Raw genomic sequence first — 21189 nt, 5'->3', positions numbered from 1 at the left:
ATGCCAGGGGTAAGAGTTAGGAATGCCACGGAGAACAACACCAAGGTCACACCCCTACAGAGCTTACGTCTTAGCGGGAGAGAGGGACAAACTAGCACACAAATTCTTATTAGTATATGATTGGGGTATGAAGGAAGAAAGCAAGCCAATGGATAGAAAGCAAGGAGGTAGCTTTTCAAAACTCTGGCAGGTATTTTACACCTGTCTGTGCTGGTTGCATTTCCCAAATATATATTATCTTTATAAATTGTAAAAAGGGAGTCTTAAAAAAGTATGCACCAAAATGTTATTAGTGGTTTTCTCTGGATGAGAAAGAATCACAAGTGCTTTTTCATTTTTCTTTTCCTAAATACACATGATTAGTTTTTATGCAAGAAAGAAAGAATACCCATGCATTTAAATATGGTGGTGAGCCACTTTCTCCATAAAGAGATATTAAGCTGAGATTGAAAGGGAATGAAAAAAGAGTATGACATAACCAGAGAAAAGCCCGGTGGGTCAGGTTCCCCTGCTCCTACCCCTGCCCTGCAGCTTCCCACCCAGTCACCTCTGCCTCCAGTCCAGCTCTTCTTTTAGAGCCCTGGAAAATTAAGTAGGGGTTCCTGATAGCTTTTCTTTTGGTGAGATGTGTCCCCTAGCCTGGCACTGCCATTCTTGGGTAATGGTTAGATTGTGTGCTTTGGGCACCAGCAAAGCAGGCACACTCAAAAAGTGTGAAGATAGGGCTTCCCTGGTGGCGCAGTGGTTGAGAGTCCGCCTGCCGATGCAGGGGACACGGGTTCGTGCCCCGGTCCGGGAAGATCCCACATGCCGCGGAGTGGCTGGGCCCGCAAGCCATGGCCGCTGAGCCTGCGCGTCCGGAGCCTGTGCTCCGCAATGGGAGAGGCCACAACAGTGAGAGGCCCGCGTACCGCAAAAAAACAAAAAAAAAGTGTGAAGATCAAACAGTCTCGAAACAAAGCTAACTGAATACTGCACTCATTAAAGGTTTCTCACACTTAGAAAAATAGCATTTTATAGTTAGTATTTTCATCATGAATAACATACAGGTAGTGGGTATCATCATCTTTGCAGTGTGTAGTGATCTCTAAAGGTCTTAAGTGGGCATTGGATCTCTTGCCACAATGCCAGGTGCCACAGGCCAGCTCTCCAGTTGGAGACCAACAGGGTGCCCCTTGTATCGGGCATTTGGGGGATGAAACCGGAGGAATCACCCAGACAAAGCCCTTTGTCTGAAGAAATCAAAGGATCAATAGCTCTGGGTAAAGCGGTGCTTCCTCTTTCCGACCACCAGATGGCACCAGACACTCAACTTTGTCTACCCCTTGGCGGGAGAAGGCAAACTCCCTTAGAGCAGAAACTGATTAGGATTTGAATTATGATGATGTTGTTATTAAAGTAGCTGCCATTATTGAATGCTAACTCTGTGCCAAGAACTGTGTGGGAAGATTTACACACCTGCTATGTGGCTGGCATCAATCTTGGCCCTGGAGATACATTCTGCTCTTTGAGCAGAGCAGGCAATCAGCAAGCAAACATATAATATGTCAGGTGGAGATAAATGTTGGGAAGAAGCATGAAGTAAGGTTAGGGAAAGGGAGGGAAGATGAACTATTTTATACAAGGTAGCCAGGAAAGCCTGGGGAAGGTGGCACTTGAGCAAAGGCTTGAATGAAATAAGGGATCAAGTCATGCAGACATTCGGGGGCACAAAGTTTCAGGCAGAGGGAACAGTATGTGCAAAGGCCCTGGGGAGGAAGCACACATACAGTTTGTTCGAGAAACAGCGTTATCACATTTAGTGCTCACATTACCATTTTACAGAAGAGAAAACAGAGTCTAAAAAATGTAAAGTAAGTTGCCTGTTGGATCCCAGAGGTAGGAATGAGGTGGACAGGGCAGAGAGGAGATTGGGAGGAGGTTAGCCAAAACCTCCCCAGCCCTGCTAGACAGAGAGGCTTGGTGGGAATGGTCCCCTCCTCCCCCACCTCCAGGCCCCACTCTGCTCCCCTCACCTGCGAGGCAGAACCACAGCACTCCCAGGGCAGTGGCCACACGCATACCCGTGCTGCCCGGTCCACACAGCATCTTCCCGTGAGGCAGCTGACAGCTGGGCTCTCCGTGGTGGAAGGCTGCCCCTGCCTGTGAGGAAGAGGAAGTGAGCCCTTTGTCTCAAAACGTCCTCCCCAGGCCCTCTCTCACCTCATCTCCCCTGGACCAGCTTGGTGGAAGGCTGCAACTGCCCGCTCGGAGGTCCTCCCTCCTATACCCGCACAAGGCTCCCTGCTGAGGGATATTTTGAGAGATGCTGGCAGGAGGGAAGTGAGTCACTTGGGAGGCTGGATCAGGGGAGCAGGGCAGTAGGCAGCTGGGACCCATCCCTTCTAAGATGTTGGTATGCAAACAAAAGGAAGGAGAGGCAAGGCAGCTAGTAAAGGCAAGTCTGTCTGCTCAGGCCAAGGATGTACACGGACTGGTTTGGCTCAAGACAACAGCTGGTAGGGGAGAATAAGACTTAGAGATTGGCTAAGAGGTTGAAAGTTTATCCTAAAGGCAGCTGGGAGCCACTGAAGGTTCTGGAATAGAGGAAAGGATATGGTCAGAGCTGCGGTTCCTAAAGATTACTCTGACAGCTGTGCAGGATAAATGAGAAAAGCTGGACAGAAGAGACAAAGCAGGTCTGGGAGAAAGCGACAGCATGGTAGGACAGGGGAGAGAGAGAGGGAGCAGTCAGGGTGTCCATGGTTTTGAGCCCAGTGACCAGGTGGGACACTCACGGAGACAGAGAATGTGGAAGGGTTCGGTGTAGGGCACGTACAGTGAGCAGTGTTTGTGCAGGAACTTCCAGGTGAGACTTCTAGAAGGCAGCCTGGTATATGAGTACGGGGCTGAAGGGAAAGGACACTGGCTAGTTTAACCTGTGTGTAGTGAGTGCCCAAGACCGATCAGAAATGGACGAGGCCTGGACTGGGGCTGACCCCCCAAGCGGAGTCAGGACCAAGTGAGGTATTTCTGTGACTACACGTCAGACCTGAGCCAGGGAGGCCCAGACCTCCCCGGGTCCAGCCCCGCTCCTGGTCCTGGCTGCCCTTCTGCCCGCCCCCAGCCCCACCAAGCTGTCCGCCTGCTCCCTGTGTCCCACAGCTGCTGCCTGATTGTTCGTGCCACCTCCTGACCAAACCACGTCACCAGGGTCGATTCATGCTATCCAATACGATTTCACAAAAATATAAAAGGTTTCACATTCTCCAAAACCACCCAGGGAGCCGGGCTGCCTGACTTGGTCCCATTCTGCAAGAAGAAAAAAATTAAAGCCCAGATAAGGGAGGGGGCTTCGTTGGTGTGATGTAATTTGCCAGAGAGCACAGATGAGAAGGGTTCAAGTTCCCCACCTCCTGACACACCTCTCTGCCCTTCCAGGGAGCAAATGTCATCAACAGCCATTAGCATCAATTCCAGTCACAGGCACCCAGCCTCAACCCTCCCAGTCCCAGCCTAGCACCCCACTCCCCACCCCCCCACACACACACACCCAGCAGCTGAGCTGAGGGAGTCCCTCAGCCAAGCCGGGTGCATCCTGCCCAGCACATCCTCCACCCCCAGCTGTCCGCGGCGGGGAAGCCCTGAGCAGCCACTTCCTTCCCAGACACTTCCGGTCCAAACCTGGCGGCCTCAAAGCCTTGCCACCTGCTGAGTCAGCAGCCTTCACGCTCCATTCATAAAGTCACCCTTGGCGGGCACCACATCCTGCCTACAAGGGCCACCACGGCCCAGAGGAAGTGCTGGCAGGCAGCGGCCTGCCATGCTTGCCTGCCCACTGAAGGAATCACAGGGACTAAGGTTAAGAAACTCCCAGATTCCGAGTCTCCCTTCCTTTCTTTCACCCCCAGACAGAACCAAGGCCTGTCCTTCCTGGGCCTCCCTCACCCTTCCCACTGCTGCCCATGCCCACCGTCTCCCACCCTGACCTGTGCGGCCAGCACTCCAGGTCCTCCTGGGACCCTCCAGTCCATCCCTGACAACCCCACATTTTACATGTCTCCTCTTGGGACCTGAGGTAGGAATCTGCTCACATCCTTCCCCCACAGGCACCTCTCATGGTTCCCTATTTACCGCGGGAGTAAACCCACACGGCTCTGCCTGGTACTCAAGACCTTTCTTATGACTTCTCCTTCATCCATCAAGCTAATTCCTGCCACTGGGTTGTACTTGCCAGGGTCGCTTGGGACTGCCTGCCACCTCCACGAATGTGGGGAGGTCAGGGAGCACCTCTCTTCCGACCAGACCTATCAGGTTCCCCAAGGGCCGAGCTGTCCTTCCCTCCAGAGGGAGGATGAGAGATTCGCAGGGGTGGGCATTGGATTTGCTCCCTTCAACTCCCTTCCTAGACTCTGGACTCAGGGAAGTTCCCACTCTCGTGCTTTCCCTGGGGAGAAGCCCTTGACACACCAGAACCGAGGACACCAAGAGACTCCCACCCCGATAGCTGGGCTCCCAGAGCTGAAGGCAGGAGGGAGAAACACATCTCAGAGACAAGATGTTGCCAGGGAATGAGAGCATGGCCTGTGACCAGTGGGACAGATGGGCTGCCTAGTACGCAGAGCCCCATGGAGACACACAGACCTCACGCTGCATTCATACCACGCGGCCCACCTTTTCTACAAAGGGGAATTGTCATCCCCAGGCAGGACCTGCCCTGGAGTCAGCATGTACTGCCCCTCCCAGTGAGTCAGCGGACGGTTCTTCCTCCCCACCCCACCCCACCCCACCCCCCACCCTGCCGAATGCGGGAACTCCACGGAACCCTGCCAGGAAAGACCGCAGGGTGCCTTGGCTTTCCCAGAGGAGCAGGAGTGAGGGGGCCAGGCCACCCTTGGCCTGAGGGTACAGTAAGTGCATCCAACCTCAGCAGAGGTGGAGCCACAGGGAAGCTCCCAAGAGATGACCCAAGATGTACCCCCATAAAGCCAAAACCAAAGATCAAGGGCTGAGGCTGGGCTCTTTACCAAGATGCCCTGGACCTGGGGATATCCAAGAGGAACTCCTTGCCCCTACCATGACCACCAATAGCACCCCATATTCTCTTAACCCCCTGCCTCTTCCCAATTCCTACAGGGGCTGCTTGGATAACATTTCCCACGGAGAGGGCAAGAAGGGTCAAGCCACATAACCAGTGTCAATCTTTGCTAGCCGGCATAGGATAGAAGCACAGCTTCTGAAAACAACAGTTAAGCCCCTGGATCCAGCTATGCCTGAAGCAAGCTGTACACCTAGACTGCCCAGATACTTGAGCCAATCATTTTTCCCCCCCTCAGGCCAGTTTGAGCTAAGTTTCTATTACCTGCAATTGAAGGAGTCCTTGAATATACATTCATTTGTGTATTTCGTTATTCACTTAACTATTCACCAAGTGCCTGGTAGGCAGGCACTGGGAACAGAGGACTAAGGTGCGTCTGTCTTGCAACAATAGGGAAGTGCACAGAAATCACCTCAGTTCCGTACAGAGTGCTGTTTCAGATACAGTGAGGGCGATTTGGAGGCACCTCTGAGATGTGATAACCCTAAAGGCGAGTGCTGACAAATGATGAGCAGCTCCGCAGGTAGACAGGCTGGGAAAGGTGGTCTCTCCCCAGCCCCAAGAGACCTGTCCTCCTGGCACTGCTTGTCAGCCTCTCAGCCAGATCTCTTTGAAACAGTAAAAAGCAAGCCCAAAGTTTGGGTTCCAGTCCCACTTCTGACACTTTGCTGTGCAGTCTTAATAGGTGACTTCCCCTCTCTGAGCTCCATGTTCCCATCTGTAAAAGAAAAAAACGCTTTACTGGATGCTAATGGAACTTCATTAGTACGTTAAGCCTTCATGTACTCTATCCTTAAGGTCCAGCCAATTAACTGCCATGCAGGTCACACTGAAATGTACAAAATGACTGTGGTAGAAACCACTAGTGTTCCCCTTACATCTGTTCTCCTCCTCTTCTGTAGAATATTTTGTTAGGCACAGGGCCTCCTGGCTAAAGACTACAGATCCCAGCCTGCCTTGCAGCAGGGTATGGCCATGTGATCATTTTCTGGTTAATAGGATATGGGAGGAACTGATGTGTACAACTTCTGGGGCATGCCTTTAAAGAGAAGGAGCATACCCTCTCTCTTCTCCTCCCCCTTCCCACTGGCTGGAACACAGATGAGCTATCTAGGACCATGCTGCCAAAGGCAACACCCTGGGGACTGCAGAACTGCAGGACAGAAGGCCCCTGAGCGGCTGCAGTATCAGCACTGGACATACCCGGACTGTCACTTGGGTGAGGATAAGCATCTGTTCTAGCGTCACCGTTATTTTGGGTCTTTCTTACAGCATCTGAAGTGACTAATTTAGGGACTCATCCCTCCCTTCCTCTCCCGCCTTCTCTTCCCCCTCTTCCCACCCCGTGAAAATTGCTACTGCTCAGAGCAGCAAAAGGAAACCACATCCAGAATAGGTGTTTCAAAACATGAACTGAACGCTATCTCATCAGAGTCACTTAATGATACCTGGGCACAGCTTAGGAGATATTTCAAGGGTAGACATGACTGGTCTTAGGGATTGTTTGCACGCGAGGGGCTGGAAGAGCCAAGGATGTACTGAAGGCTTCAACCGATGGGTGCGTGTGTCACACACAGAAGATGGGGAGACCTGGAAATGAGGGGGAAGAACAATTCTGACTGGGCTTGGAATGGATCATCCGTGACAAAATGTTTGATGGATTCCTGGACACACAGAGCTGGAACTCAGAACAGGACGGGGGAGCTATTCATGGAAGCCAAAGTTGGGATCACTGAGGGAGCTCATGGAATGAGAAGAGCCCACCCCACCTCCGCCACCAAACAAATTCTGAAGAAGATGCAGAAGTTAATGGTCAGGTCGCAGAACGGGGAACCTTTCTCTGGCCACTCCCACAACCTCTGTTTGCTCCCTCTAGGGATGGGCACCCACTACCTCCCAAAGAAATCCACTGGCTTTTGAGCAGCTCTCATTGGTGGAAAGCTCTACCTTTTACTGAGCCAAAGTCTGTCAGCCCATATCATTCCTCATTCGACCCCTTGGACCATGCAGAACAAGTCTGCCCCCTCCCTTATAACAGCCCTGCAAGTACTGGATCTTCCTCTCCCTGGTAGAGGTCATATTGGGCAGCCATGCCACATTTTTCACCAAAACAACCCAAAATAATAGACTGTCAAATCTGTGGCCAACACCCAGAAGCCATTTGCTCACACTGCTGCAGACCCACATCTCTGCCATCCTCTTCTGAAAAATTCAGGGAAGGGGTGGAGCTTTATAGGATGTTTCATTTGTTACTATTACATTTCATTCAGTTAAGCTGAGTCCCTCACTCCAACTGCCATGATATACATTTTTAAATACACACAACATGAAGTTTACCATTTGAACCTTTTTTTCTTCTTTTTTGCCTCACCCCATGGCTTGTGGGATCTTAGTTCCCCAACCAGGGATCGAACCTGGGCCCTCGGCAGTGAAAGCGTGCAGTCCTAACAACCTGACCCCCAGGGAATTCCCATTTTAACCATTTTTAAGTGTACAGTTGGGTGGCATTAAGTGCAGTCACAGTGTTATGTAACCACGCCACGATGTTATGTAACGATGCCATTTTTGAAGTACTGTTTTGACAGTACCTGGTGCATAGAAGGTGCTCAATAATTTTTTGGTGGATGAAGAAGAGAACAAGTGAATTTATCTAAAAAGGTTGCCCTCCTCTCCCCACTTCGTTTCTTGTGTCATCAAGGTCCTCAGGGAGAGGACAGGAACAGGAAAGCCGTACAGCCCTAGGGTCTGCCCCAGGATCAACGTCCATCCACTATTCAGGGCTTTGGGGTCACAAGTTTTCCTACTTGTGCTGCCACTCACCCAGCTGCCCATCTTTCTCATCCCCAAAGTGTCACTGCTTCTGGCAGGGGACCACTCAAGTGGAGAAGAACCATAAAAAGGGCTCATTTGAAGAAACTGGACTCTTCCTCAAGTGCTCAATTGACAATTAGTTCCAGGGTTTTGTCAGGGATTAAGGTCACCAATCTGTTTTTCCCATAATCTACCTTATTCCCCATAAAACTGGTTATTTGCCCATCTTAGGTCTTCCAGCATTCATTTATCCATTCACACAACAAACATGATGCAGGTTTATAGCAGGTGTTACGGGAACGGAGGGTCAAGCACTTCGTGGAGGAGTGGGGAGGTTTAGTTGGACCTCCTAGAGGAGGAGACATTTCAGCTGTCTGGCACAGGCAAAGTCACGGAGCAGCAAGCACCCACAGCATATTCTGGGAAGACGGGGACTCCGAGGAGAGGCAGTCAGGAGATGAGGCAAGGGAGGTGCTCAGGGGTCGGTTAGGGACCCTGGATGGATTCTGTACACAGTGGGAAACCGGAATGCTGCGACCCACACCTTCCCCCTCCCCCCGCCCCCACTGTCTACCCCAGTTGTCCTGAAATATCCCTGATAGCTTCTCAGAGATCTTATCTCCAAATTCACTCAGCAATCCTAGGGGCCAGAAGACAAATCCATTTAAAGCAGATTATCACCTCCGCTTCTGGCCTGAACTTGGGTTCCTTCTTAACAGCTTCTGTCCCTTCTTTCCTTGATACAGAAGCAAAACAGATGCTGTGCAGACCTTCTCTACCTCCACTAGTCAGTCTTGATGCTCTTATTTTGTTCCTCATCCTTTCTGCTAGAGTGCCCCCCTCTCGTTCTAGGCTGGCTCCTTGTGATAACAGGGCTCCGCTTCCCTGCAGGGAACCCAGTCCATTTGGTGCTGGTGGGGCTGATCCCCAGCCTCAGGCCTCGGCGTGTGACCAGACCCAGCTTACAGGAGAATGCCCGCCCTGCCCCCACTCAGTGATTTGCTTGGGAATGAGCCTGTGAGCCAAGCCACACCCAATCAGAGACCTCCCAGGGCTTTGCTGCTGGCGCTCTCAGAAAACACTCTTTTCTTGCTGAGGTTGCTAAGAAGGATGTGGTCTGGGGCTGTTGGCAATGAATCTATCAGCTAGCAATAACCTAAAGAATCGATCCAAACAAATACAGAGGCAGAGGTGAAGGCAGGAGGGATACTGAGCCCCGAAAACAACATTTCAGCCCCTATGCCTGAAGCAAAGCTTCACCAGACTGCCCAGATACATGAGCAATCTTTTTTTTTCCCTTAAGCCAGTTTGAGCCAGGTTCCTATTATCTACAACCGAAGGAGTCCTTGAATATACGTTCATTCGTGTATTTAGCTATTCACTTAACTCTTCACTGAGTGCCTGTTAGGCAATGGGGACAGAGAGAGGACTAAACTGTCTCTGTCCTCAAGGAGCCTGCATTACAATAGGGGAGTGCACAGAAATCACTGTAGTTCAGTACAGTGTACTACTTAAGATACAGTGAGGACCACTTGGAGGTACGTCAGAGACACGATAACCCTAAAGGTGAACCCTTAAAATTGACCTGAAGCTCCCTAGGTGGTCAGGCTGGGAAAGGCCATTCCAGGCACTGGGAGAAACCCAGGCAAAGGCAGTGAGGAAGGAAGCAGCATGGGAGGCTGGAGGAATGCAGGCCCTTCCATGTGGGCAGACAGGAGGTGTAAGATGGTGGTCACAGGAGGAGGAGAAGCTAAAGGGCAAGCCAGGGCTGGAACAGGAGGTCATGTTTGGATTTAGCTTGTAGGTGATAAGAAAGAAAGGGTTTTAAGTAGAGGAGTAATATTGTTGCCATAGGTAGGCCCAACCTTTGATTAATTGATGCACATGTAATGTTAACCTTGCAGAGGAGGTTTGAATTTTAAAGGATGATGTTTTAAAAGGGCAATGGTTTACTCAAAATAAGAGCTGATGGCAGAACTTTGGGCATCAAAGAATTTTTTCTCTAGATCGTGTCCTCCCATTTTGAGATGCTCAAAATACCCTGCTCAGCCTGTGTATGGACCTACTGCTGGTTCTGGGCGTAGAATCGAGTCAGGCAGGGGTCAGCATAATTTCTTCTGTGAAGGTCCAGATAGCAAATGTTTTAGGCTTTGCAGGCCCTCCCATATCTGTCACAAGTGCTCGACTCTGCCCTTACAGCAGGAAAGCAGCCAGAGACAGTGCATAAATGCATGAGCAGAGCTGTGTTCCAATAGAACTTTATTTATGGACACTCGGAACTGAATTGCATATAATTTTCATGAATCACATGATTTTTTTTCAACCATTAGAAATGTAAAAACCATTCTTAGCTTCTGGGCTATACAAAAACAAGCAGCAAAAGATTGGGCCCAGGGGCCATAGTTGGCAGGGACTGGTTTACAGAAACACTAGCTCCATTCTCAAAGACAGCCAGGCAGCAGCAAAAATGGAAAACAACAGAGAACTGGTACATTAATTATGGTGCATGTATATAATGGAATAGCATACCGCCTTTCAAAAGAAGGTGTACTTACATGGAAATAAGCCCATGACATAGGTCATGTGAATAAAGAATATTGTGAGTTATATGACCTAATTTCTATATTAATAAATGGTCCCATGGTCCAAGATCTAGTCACCTACCTCTCGCTCCATCTCCTATATTTCAGTGCAGGCCCTTCCTTCTCTGGCACTGAACCCCCTGGAACTTGCTCCTAGGCCCTCTCCTTAATTCTCTCTACTATTTTTTCCTAGATGATTTCATCCACTCCCATGGCTTTAAATATCATTTATATGCTGGCAACTCCCAGATTTACTTCTCCAAGTCCACACCTCTCATCTGAGCTCCAAACTTAAACCCAACTGTCTCCTAAATATCTGTGTTCCAATGACTCACAGGCATCTCCCTCTTAACATGTCCCTCTTCAAACTCTTGATTTCTCCCCCAAACCTGTTCCTCCCCAGCCCTTCCCACTTCGTAAAGGCACCATCTTCCACCCACTCTGATCAAGCCAGAAACCTGATTTCTCACACCCTTACAATCCATCGCCAAGAACAGCCATCCCTGACCTCAAAATATATCTCAAGGGTCTGCAAACTACAGCCCCAGCACCAAATCCAGCTCACCACGTGCTTTTGTTCAGTTCACCAGTTAAGACAAGGTTTACCTTTTTAAATGGTTAGAAAATCAAAAGAAGAAGACTATTTCATGACACATGGAAATCACATGAAATTCAAATTTCAGTGTCCGTAAATAAAGTTTCATTGGCACACAGCCACACTTCATTCATTCACATATTGTCTGTGGCTGCTTTTCCACTACAACAGTAGAACTGAGTAGTCACAAAGCCTAAACTGTTTACTTTCTGGCCCTTTACAGAAAAAGTTTGGCAACCCGATATATCTTTACTCTCTCTATTCCCCTCCACCTCTGCTTCTCTCTCTGGTCTGCCAAGTCGCCATCATCTCTTGCCCGCATGACGACAAAAGCCTCCTCACCGGTCCCCCGCTTTCTCTCTTGTCCCCCAACCCAGTACTATACTCCCATCTAGACTCTAGACAGCAACCAGAAAAACTGCTGTAAAAACAGAAGTGCATCATGTCATCACTTTCAATGTCTAATCAGCTCCTCCACGGCATGCAGGGCCCTGCCTGGTCCAGCCCTGCCCACCTCCCCAGCCTCACCTCCTCCCACTGACCTCTCATCAGGGTCTTACAATGAGACCCTCTTCCCTACCTCACAGGGTTTTTGCAAACACAGTTCCTTCTTCCTGGATGACATCCTGAGGGTCACCTTGGCAGAAAAGCTGGGTTGGAGGTCTGCCACTCTAAGGATGCCCCTGTTCTGCGTTGCAGTTTGTTTATCTCGTGTCCCTGGGCAGGAACCACGTCTGCTTTATTTACTATTGGATCCTTAGTTCTACCAAAGGCTTGGCACATAATGAGTGTTCAAAGCACTGTTCAATGAATGAATGAATGAATGAATGAATGCTTGTGTGTTTAGATAGATCGAGAGATGGATGGATGAATGTTTGTATATAGAAAATGGGTCTGGAAGTATGATAGTGAACCCAACTCTGGGGCATGGGAATGAAGGTAAAGGTCTACTTCCACCTTCTCGTTGATGTACTTCTGTAACTTTGACAACGAGCATGTAATTCTTTTGTATTAACAAACGAAAAAGGAAAACAGCAACATAAAGATTTATGTGGGTTTTAGACCAGGCTCTATCACTGACTTGCTAGGCTCCCTAGAGCAAGCCCATTGCCTCTCAGGGTCTTCATCTCCTTAACCATCAAAGGAAGGTCCTGGCCTCCTTCCTGTGCTATGACCACGATCACATGCTGGGCTGGTGTAGTCACGAGAAGCTTCATGGAAGGAGTGAGCCCTGGTGTTTTAGAAGATGACTCTGGAGTCGGAGATATAGGTTCAAATCCAGACTCTGTCATTTCCTAGCCACGTAACTTTGGGAAAACATCCTCTCTGAGTCTCCATTTGCTCATTTGTGCAATAGGAATTTAAACTCCACCCTCACAGGATGATTATAGGACTCAACTGAGCAAAATTATCTAAACTGTCCTAGTTAGTATAGGTGCTCTATAAATGGAGTCTGGGGAAAGAGTCGAGGGGATCTCCAGAGTTCCCTGGGAATCCTGTTGGCCTTCCTTTTTCCTGATAATGAGTCAGTTTGGGCCTTTGGGGTTCAAGGCTGTCCACTGGGCACTGCTCCCCACCCCCGTGATCTCACCCAAGAGAAGAAATCGATTCTTCCTCTCCAAGTGATTTCTGTGTAAGTCAAGACAGCAGTGTGTCATCAGCGCCAGCCCAGGAGAGTGGGGCTGGCATCCACAGCTTGCTTCCCTTATGGCTTATAGGAAGAACAAGAAGAGGGAGAACAGGACAGAGCAGAGCCCCTGGCCTCCCCAAGCCAGACCATCCCCACCGAGGCACCCTCTCCACACTGAAGTCAGGGCATCAGAACCGGAGGAGGCAAAACCAGAGAGAACATAGACATCTCAGTAGATCTGAGAACATGGTGACTTTTGCTACAGCAGCTGGCCTGCCTCTCACACCCTCTTCTGGCTGAGGGGCCAGCACAAAATGAGTTTGCCTCTTCCAGGGTTCAACAGCCACTTGACAAGGCAGTGTGACACCATCTCAGAACTGGAAGTGTGTGCAGAGGCTATACACGCACATGGGTGCACACGGGAGGTACACACACACACACACACACACACACACACACACACACCATCAGAAACACAGAACCCTGAAAAAAAAAGTGAAAGCTACACTTAGCTCAGAAGAGGTCTGGCCAGAAAAAAAAGGATTCAAAGGAGGGGAGTGGAGAGAGGAGGGGAAGGCATGAGACAGCATAAGACCAAATCAGAGCGCGGATCCCAGGTCAAGCCCTGGCAGGCCTGTGACACATGTATCTGCATTCACTCAACTTCTGCTGAGTCCTGTTAAGTGCCTACCTAGATATGTCTGGAAACCCCATCCCTTCCAGAAGCCTTTCCAGACTTCACTCAAGGAAGGGTCCACTTACTCCAGATGTGTTCTACCTAAATACCTCCCTGCCTTCACATTCTTTAGGTTTCTACCCTGAAAGAGGTTCACCCTGGCAAAACAATGCTGCAGACCCCTCTCTACCTACGCACCAGCCCCTCTGGATCTCCAGGGATTCCTCCTCATGAGTGTAGCAGGCACCACTAGTCCTCAGAGCTTGAAGGCTCCTTGGAGTTCACCTGTCCAGTGCCCACTTCCATGCCCATCATAGAGATGGGAATCTGAGCCTAGAGAAACGAGTGTAGGCTGTCACGCTCAGTCATCAATCACCATGAGAGGTGACTAAGGGCCTGCTCACAAGTGGCCCCTGGGCCTCAATTCCTCACTTGTTAAATGGCATCGTCAGACTGCCTTGCCTGCCCCAGGGTACAGTTTGAGCTCAGGTACAGCAGGCAGGCCTAGGTTCAGATTCTAACTCGGAAGCCTTGCTAGACACATGATCAAGTTTAAATGACTTAACCTCTTTGAGATTTGATTCCACATCCCTAAAAAGCTGGTAACAATCCCTACCCCACAGAACTGCTGTAAGAATAAAATAACATACAGAGAGGACTTAAAGCCCCTAGCACTCAAACAGTGGTAACGATTATTACTACTTTTGTTATTATTGCCATGGGCATGGGGAAAAGTCCTCCTGGGATCCTCTGCACTGAGCCTCCTCTGTCAGGCTATACATCTATACATCTAGGTCCCTGGGAACAGTACTCTTTCTCTGACCCCCTTTGCTCCTAGGACCCCACCAGCACCCAAGCTCCAAAGCAGCAAATCACAATTCAGCTCCATCTCTGTGTCTGGCTCATCCCTGGTGGTCCTCTCTCCCTTCCTCCTCCCAGCGGGCTCAAGCCCCTACTGCCCCTGCTGCCACCACATCCCCCAGTACAGGGCCATCCCCATAAGTACACATTCCAGTGTCTCCCCCATGGGAGGCCCAGTTCCTAGGAGCCTACACTGATTTAGGGTGACCTGGGAGCCCTGCCTCCCAGAGGTAGTATCCCTCCCTGCTCCAAGGCTCCCAACAAAAGATGTTTCTCAAACCCCACTCCCAGCAGGTTCCCTCCAACATACCCTCCCTGAGCCTCAGGAAGCCAAAGGCCCAAAGGCATTAGGGGTGTGGAGGAGGCATTCATTCTCTGGACCACAAAGAGAACGAGGAAGAATGGGGGCAGCTGGCTGGGAGCACTGGTCAGAACTGGAGGGTGTAAGAGGGACTCCTGAAAGGCATGAGTGTGCTGAGGACCAGGCCTCTCGAAGAGTAAGAACTCTCAGCAATGGTTCCAACTGGGCTGCAAGGACAATTAGTCTGGGATACCCAGGTCAGGCCTGCCCTCTCCCCAGCTCCCCAGATGAATCCTCTGCCTTGCTGTGGGGACCCTTAGCACATCTTATCAGGCTCCAGAATGAGGGGTAAAGACTGTGTCTGCCTCCAGAGTGGCAGAAAGAGCCAGTTCTGGAGGGAGACAGCATCCCAGCCCCAAAATTTGCCAAATGCATGTCTTTGGGCACAGGACTTCTTTCTGGACCTCAGTTTACCCATCTATACAATGGAGCTAATGATACCCTACCTCATAGGACTGCATCCTTCACAGCCCCACCCCCCAAACCTAAAAACTCAATGGCCTATCTGGAATCTCTTACTGCAGGGGTGGCAGAACTGGGGTTGGCAGGCAAGGGTTACATAAAGCACACGTGGCCCTCTCCCAGATGTCTGATCCATTCTGAGCCAACGAGACCAAAAGAAATTTCTCAAAGATCACATGGACCGGTTCCCACCCTCTTTGCCCTCCTCCCCCAGGCCCTGACTATGCCTTCCCTCTTTTGCCAGTGGACCTCCCTGTCATTCCTGCCCTGGGGGTGTGGGAAAAGGACAGCAATGGAAGTGGCCACCCACTCAGAGGATAAGCTCATGGGCAGTGACATCATCCTGCCTGCCCTTCTTCCTCCTCACCTGACCCCGTGACTCAGGGCCACGGGTTCAGGCTCTGTTAATCTCAGAGGCTGCTTGGATTTCGGTCATTTTTCTTCACATAGCACAAGCCCTGTATGTCCAACCAAGAAGCAGCCTGCAATAAGCCAGACACTTGTTCTACAACATTTTCTAGGAGTCTCTTTGGGTGCTGTGGAATCCCAGCTTACGGCTCTATGATCACACTCGGTCTCTGACCCCAAACAGTATTGCTCAGCTCAGCATCAAACCCAAATCCTACTCCAAAGAATGAAGATTGACGACTCCATAGAAGGTTACAGTTTAAGGATAGAGGAATTCCCACCGGAACTTTCAGAAGTCCACCTCAGCAGAATAAGGACACAGGCTCTACAGAAGGGACAACACTTCTATAACTGTCCTTTCCACAAACATTCAAGCACCTGACCCAGCTATCAGTCATCTGGGTATCTCAGACATTCAGCCAACCTGCTTCCATTGGGTGCCCAGACAGAGGTGCAGAGGGCTGAGGACAGGAAGGAAAAGCGGTGCTCAAATCCCAGAACCCCTTCTCATCCTTGGGCTTGCTTTAATGTAGGCTTCCCATCTCTAACAAGCTGGATTGCCTGATTTCTTGGAACACAGGAGTCTGGAATGAATTGGAAAGCTCACTGAAAGCAGGCAGGAGAAACCACCAGTGATGTCATTGAAGAGAGAAAAGAATTCCAAAGTCAGTCATGGGACCAATACAAGCATCACTGAAGCCACTTAGTGCAAAGTTCACTCCCTCAAGAGTCCCTTTGCTATACAAAAGTCCTTATTGCAAAAACTGTGATATGTGTAATACAGCGGAGAAAGATTTCCATGCTTAATGGTTAACGTAAGTGTTAATGCTTAATCTATACTCACCCAAAATATTCCCATTTCCTAAAGAGCTGGAAATATGAGCCACCACTCATACCCACAGCCTCAGAGCCCTGCCACTCAGATCAGCCCAACCCATTGGACGTGTTTAGAGTTAAAATTCAAGTTTAGACTTCAATTTCTCTCAGCCTCCAAAAGCACCCACCTGTGTGCAGGGCCCCAAACTACAAGGAAGGCTGCACAGCATCAGATTTCCTAGGGACTTCTGGGAGGCAAGAGGGAGTCAGAGAGGAGGCTGAACTAAATAAAGAACTCTCTTAAAAACAGAACAGCTTCATTACTTTCTAACATAGAAGCTAACTGCTAGAGACAAGCATGTAAGAAAAGGACCTAGGGCCTTCATTTAATGATGAAATCAGACTCATTTACAATTATCCACATCCAGTTTGAAGGTAAATAGTTTTTCTCAATTAAGTCAAACAAACCCTCCCAACTCCCCAATGGTTTTTGCCTTCCTATTTGCTTAACGTTTTCCTCGATGATAGATCCCATATCTGAGTCATCCATCACGCATTTCTCATTAGGGCAGGTTTGGCTGAGAAAGAAATCCCCTTTTCTGGCATTTCACTGCCCTAGGCCCCCAAACCTGCCAATTCGCTAGCTAAGCAGCAATAGAGGACCTGGGACACTGGGATTCAATCCAATCCCCTCCCCTCTAGTGTGTCCCCACCCTGGGTCCCTACCTTTCCTCCACCCCCTCTCCATCCTACCCCACCCACCATCTCCCTGAGACTTCCCAAGCCCAAATGGCCCCACCCCTGCTCCCTCGTGCTCTGCCTCCCACCCTCCAACAACTATGCATCCCTTCACCCAGGCCAGCTGTCCCTGCCTGTCCTTCTCAGAATCTGTCCCCTCGTGCCCACTGCTGCCCGTGGAAGCCCTCCAGTCGCCCACTCCTTCATCCTTCTGGGCCAGGCAGAATGGACCCCCCTCCCCGATCCAGCCCCTCGCCCTCCTCTCCCTGGCACCTCTCCCTCCTCACAACGAGTAGTCAGGTCAGGGTGTTTTCCTCTGCAGGGACTCCGCGAGACTCTACTTCCCTCCTAGCTCCAGCTAGCGGCTTCGTGAAGCTTTCCAGAATCATCAACACAATGACAGATCTGCCTCTATTCCCCCTGCACACCCAGGGCCTCCGCGATCACAGCTACCCGCCCAGCCTCCTCCAGCGGCTTCCCGGGAGAGGGCAGGTCCCACACTGCCCCGGGCCCCGCCGGCCAGGGAGGGGAGGCAAGGTTGGGGACGGGGCTGGACTCTGGTAGCCCCCTGCCGCCTCCGGGACCCAGAGCCGGGGTCCACCGTGCTCCCCGCGCGGAGGCCAGCCCGGGCCCAGGGAGAGGGCTGGGGTGGGGGCGCCCTGCGCGAGAGGGGGCTCACCGCCCGCTCTAGCAGCCCTGCAGCAGGCACGCTGCCCGGCAGCCCGGGGCACGGCTCGGCTGCAAACAAAGGCCGCCCGGACGCGCGCCGAGCCCGCCACGCAAGCACTCACCGCGCCGCGCCTGACTCCCGGGACTCGGGGACGCGGCGGAGCGCTGCCGAGTCGCCGCCGCCGCCGCCGCCGCCGCCGCCGCGAGGCCGGGAGCGAAAGGGGTCCGGGGGCGGCCCCGGGAGTCCGAGGGGCGGGGCGGGCTGGAGGAAGCTGCAGGCCCGGAAAGGCGGCCCGGGTGCGCCCCAGAGGCGGGATTGGCCCCGCGGCGAAGGTTTGGGGCAGAGGCCTGAGCCCGCCGGTTGGGCAGGGCACCCGGCCGAGACCCGCCCCTGACCCGGGTCCAGACCCACGCGGGGGCCCTAGTAAAGGGGCGCTGGTCTGATCTCTGCCCGTCTCCCACCCTGTCCCACCCTCCCAAGATCCGAAGTTTATTTTCTGCTGGGGGGACAGGTGAATGGTCACTGACCACCCCAGCTCCCCCTCCAGGCCGCTGGCAGCAGAGCCGGAGCTCGGATCTGGCTGTCTGACCCCCAGTCCAGTGTTCTCCGCCACCAGGCTGGTACCGTGGCCTGGAAAGGGTTAATTCGACTGTGAGGCATTGAGAGCTGCTGGGAGCTCTCTATAAATACAGTGTGTCGTGGGCGACTGAGCCAACCGCAGGGTAATTTCCACCTAGCTGGTTTTCCCCTTTTCCTTCCGCCCCCGGCCACCCGGCCAGCCCTGCCCCCAGCCCCATGCCAGGCTAGTGGCTACCCCAGGCCCCCAAAGGGGGAGCAGCTCTGACACCGCCCCAACCCCCTCCCCCTGACCTGGGGCTCTGTCTTTATAGGAACCAGTTCCAGCCTGGGAGGAGATGGGGGGGTCAGGCTTGAACCTCCAGCCTGAGGAGAGATGGGGGTCAGGCCTCTGCCTTGGCACATCCGGTCCCTGCACCCATTCTCTGACCTGTTCTCCATTAGTTACAGACAGCAACAGCTAAAGTGTAGCAGTCCTCTGTGGGCCAGGGTAGAGACTAAGAGCTTTCCATGTGGGGCCTCTTTAAATCCTCACAACAGCTGGACCATGTAGATAATATTATCCCCATTTTACAGGTGAGAAAACTGAGGCTCAGAGAGATAAAGGGACTCCAATTTGTCTTATGGCCAGACCCACCACCAAGTGTCAGCAGCAATATGAGAGAGGGCTTAGGAAATATGCATGAATACATGCTCACCTCTGTGTGTCAGCCACTGTTTTAAGCTCTTTACCATTTTATTTCATTTCATCTTTCCAGCAATGCAATGAGGTAATGCTATTATTATCCTCATTTTCACAAATAAGGAAATTAAGACACAAGGAGATAGGTAACTTACTTAAGGATATCCAACCATCAAGTGGAGGAACCAAGATTTGCCCTCTTGCATGTAAGTGCTGAATTCAAACTTAATTATAGTGTGTTTGTGTGTGGCAGTGAGGCATGGGTGTCTGTATTTGTGAACACCTGTGAGTAACTCTCTGCATCTAAGTGCACATGTGTTTCTGAACGTAAGTTTGATAATGGCTGTGTCTGTGTGACTGCTCCTAGGGATGGGGCAGAGAGTGGAGGGATCAAGGCCAGGCCATCTGGTCCAGAGTTCTTGAAGGTCATCAGCCTCCCCTCCAATCCACACTGCTCCCCTCTGCTCTGTCCAGCCCTGTCCAGCCTGGGCCTGGCCTCACAGTTCTCAGTATGAGTAGCCCCGAATAGGCCTCAAGACCTGGAGGAGAAGCATCCCAGGGAGAGGTGCCCCCGAGCTGAGAGATCCAGGAGCCCCACAGCAGGACTTAGAACTAATCTAGAGGAATTTGCTTTCCTTTCCTCCACCAGGAGTCAGTCCTGTGCTTTGTGCCCCAAGGTGGTGACACAGGTCCTGTCCCAGAGGACTTACAGTCTGGCAGGGAAGGCACAATTCAGCCGTGATGGACAGTGAAGGAACAGCACAGGGTAGTTTATAGCATAAACTGTATAGTATATAGTTTATGGCAGAGGCTGGGGGAAGACTTTTATCATAATTGCTAGAGAGATCAAGTCAGGAGGGAAGGAAATGAGTACTGGCTGTCATTCCTGGAAGCAGTGGCTTAATAGGGTGCTGATACCCCCCCAGAAAGGGCAAACACTGTGGGCAGGGGATAGGCAGAGTGTCTGTACGACAGGCTCAGCTGCGACTCAGACATTTGGCCCTGGACACAAACAGCTAGACCATCCCAGCACACAGGAATCTCCTCAGGTCAGGGAATGTTTGTTCTATGCCTAGTTGAAAATACAGTCTTCCTCAGACTCCCTTTGTAGCTAGAGGCAGTCACATGATCTAATGTGGCCAATGAGATGGAAGTGAAATTCACTGGGTGGGGCTTCAGGGAAAGCCCTTTGTTAAAGGAGATTGTTGACACTATCTAAAACATCATGGTGGTTCCTCAAAAAACTAAAGATAGAACTACCATAGGATCCAACAATTCTACTTCTGGGTGTATCCAAAAGAATTGAAGTTAGTGTCTCAGAGATATTTGTACATCCATATTCATAGCAGCATTATTCACAATAGCCAAAAGGTGGAAGCAATGCAAGTGTCCATCAATAAAATGGAATATTATTCAGCCTTAAAAAGGAAGGAAATTCTGACACATGATAGAACATGGATGAACCTTGAGGACATTATGCTAAGTGAAAAAAGCCAACCACAGAAAGACAAATATTGGATGATTCCACTTATATGAGGTACTAATGTAGTCAAATTCATGGAGACAGAAAGTAGAATGGTGGTTGCCAGGGACTGGGAGAGGGAGAATGGGGAGTTATTGTTTAATGGGTACAGAGTTTCAGTTTTGCTGAAAAGAGACTGGAGACTGATTGCACAACAATGTGAATGCACTTACTACTGAACTATACACTTAAAAGTGGCGAAGATACATTTTATGTTGTGTTTATTTTTCCGCAATTAAAAAAATAGAAAAGAGCAGGCTTAGCTGGCATGAGCCTTGCCTTTTGCCTTTCACTCCCTTTTCTCTTTGTGCCTGAAGTGCAGACACAAAACCAGACAGTAAAGCAGCCATCTTGCAACCATTAGGACAAAAGCTAAGTAAGGGTGGCAGGGGAGAAAGTCAGGTGGAGCCTGGTTCCTGAAGGCATTGCGGAGCTGCCACCCTGGCCCCGGATTGCTTCCAGCCCTTGGCCTAGCCCTCGAATTGCCATTGCTCACTCAGGATTGATGAGGGAGGAATGGTGACCCTTCATAGTCTTGTCCTCCCCAGGCTACCTATAAGGAACCTCAGAACACCATTCTGGCAAAGGGAAGGGGTGTTCTGACCCTCTTATTACTCTCCCCAGGACAGAAATTCTGAGTTCATGGTGAAATTCAAAGACAATTTCCTTTGGCCTCCTTTGACATACAAAAGGACAAGTGTCTCCCTCATCTGTTTGAATAC

The 21189-nt window shown here is 50.8% G+C and overlaps 1 protein-coding gene across 2 annotated transcripts in view; it reads right to left on the bottom strand.

Annotated features, from left to right (window-relative positions):
• Positions 1-17911, bottom strand: part of CD276 (CD276 molecule) — a 30347-nt gene extending 12436 nt beyond the window's left edge. The window contains exons 1-2 of one of the 2 annotated variants that reach the window (XM_060153595.1): positions 17809-17911; positions 2016-2142 (exon numbers count right to left, since the gene is read on the bottom strand). In XM_060153595.1, coding sequence (XP_060009578.1) covers positions 2016-2088 — 73 coding nt within the window. In that variant the 5' untranslated portion in view covers positions 2089-2142; positions 17809-17911. Of the gene's footprint in view, positions 1-2015; positions 2143-5341; positions 5408-17808 lie in introns of those variants that run through there. The other variant, XM_060153588.1, reaches the window with a different exon arrangement.
• Positions 17912-21189: the final 3278 nt, after the last annotated feature.

This window comes from Lagenorhynchus albirostris, chromosome 1 (assembly GCF_949774975.1).
Source record: "Lagenorhynchus albirostris chromosome 1, mLagAlb1.1, whole genome shotgun sequence".
In the NCBI taxonomy this organism is placed as follows: Eukaryota; Metazoa; Chordata; class Mammalia; order Artiodactyla; family Delphinidae; genus Lagenorhynchus; species Lagenorhynchus albirostris.
The sequence above is the reverse complement of the archived record's forward strand: the minus strand, read 5'-3'. Positions and strand labels throughout refer to the sequence as shown.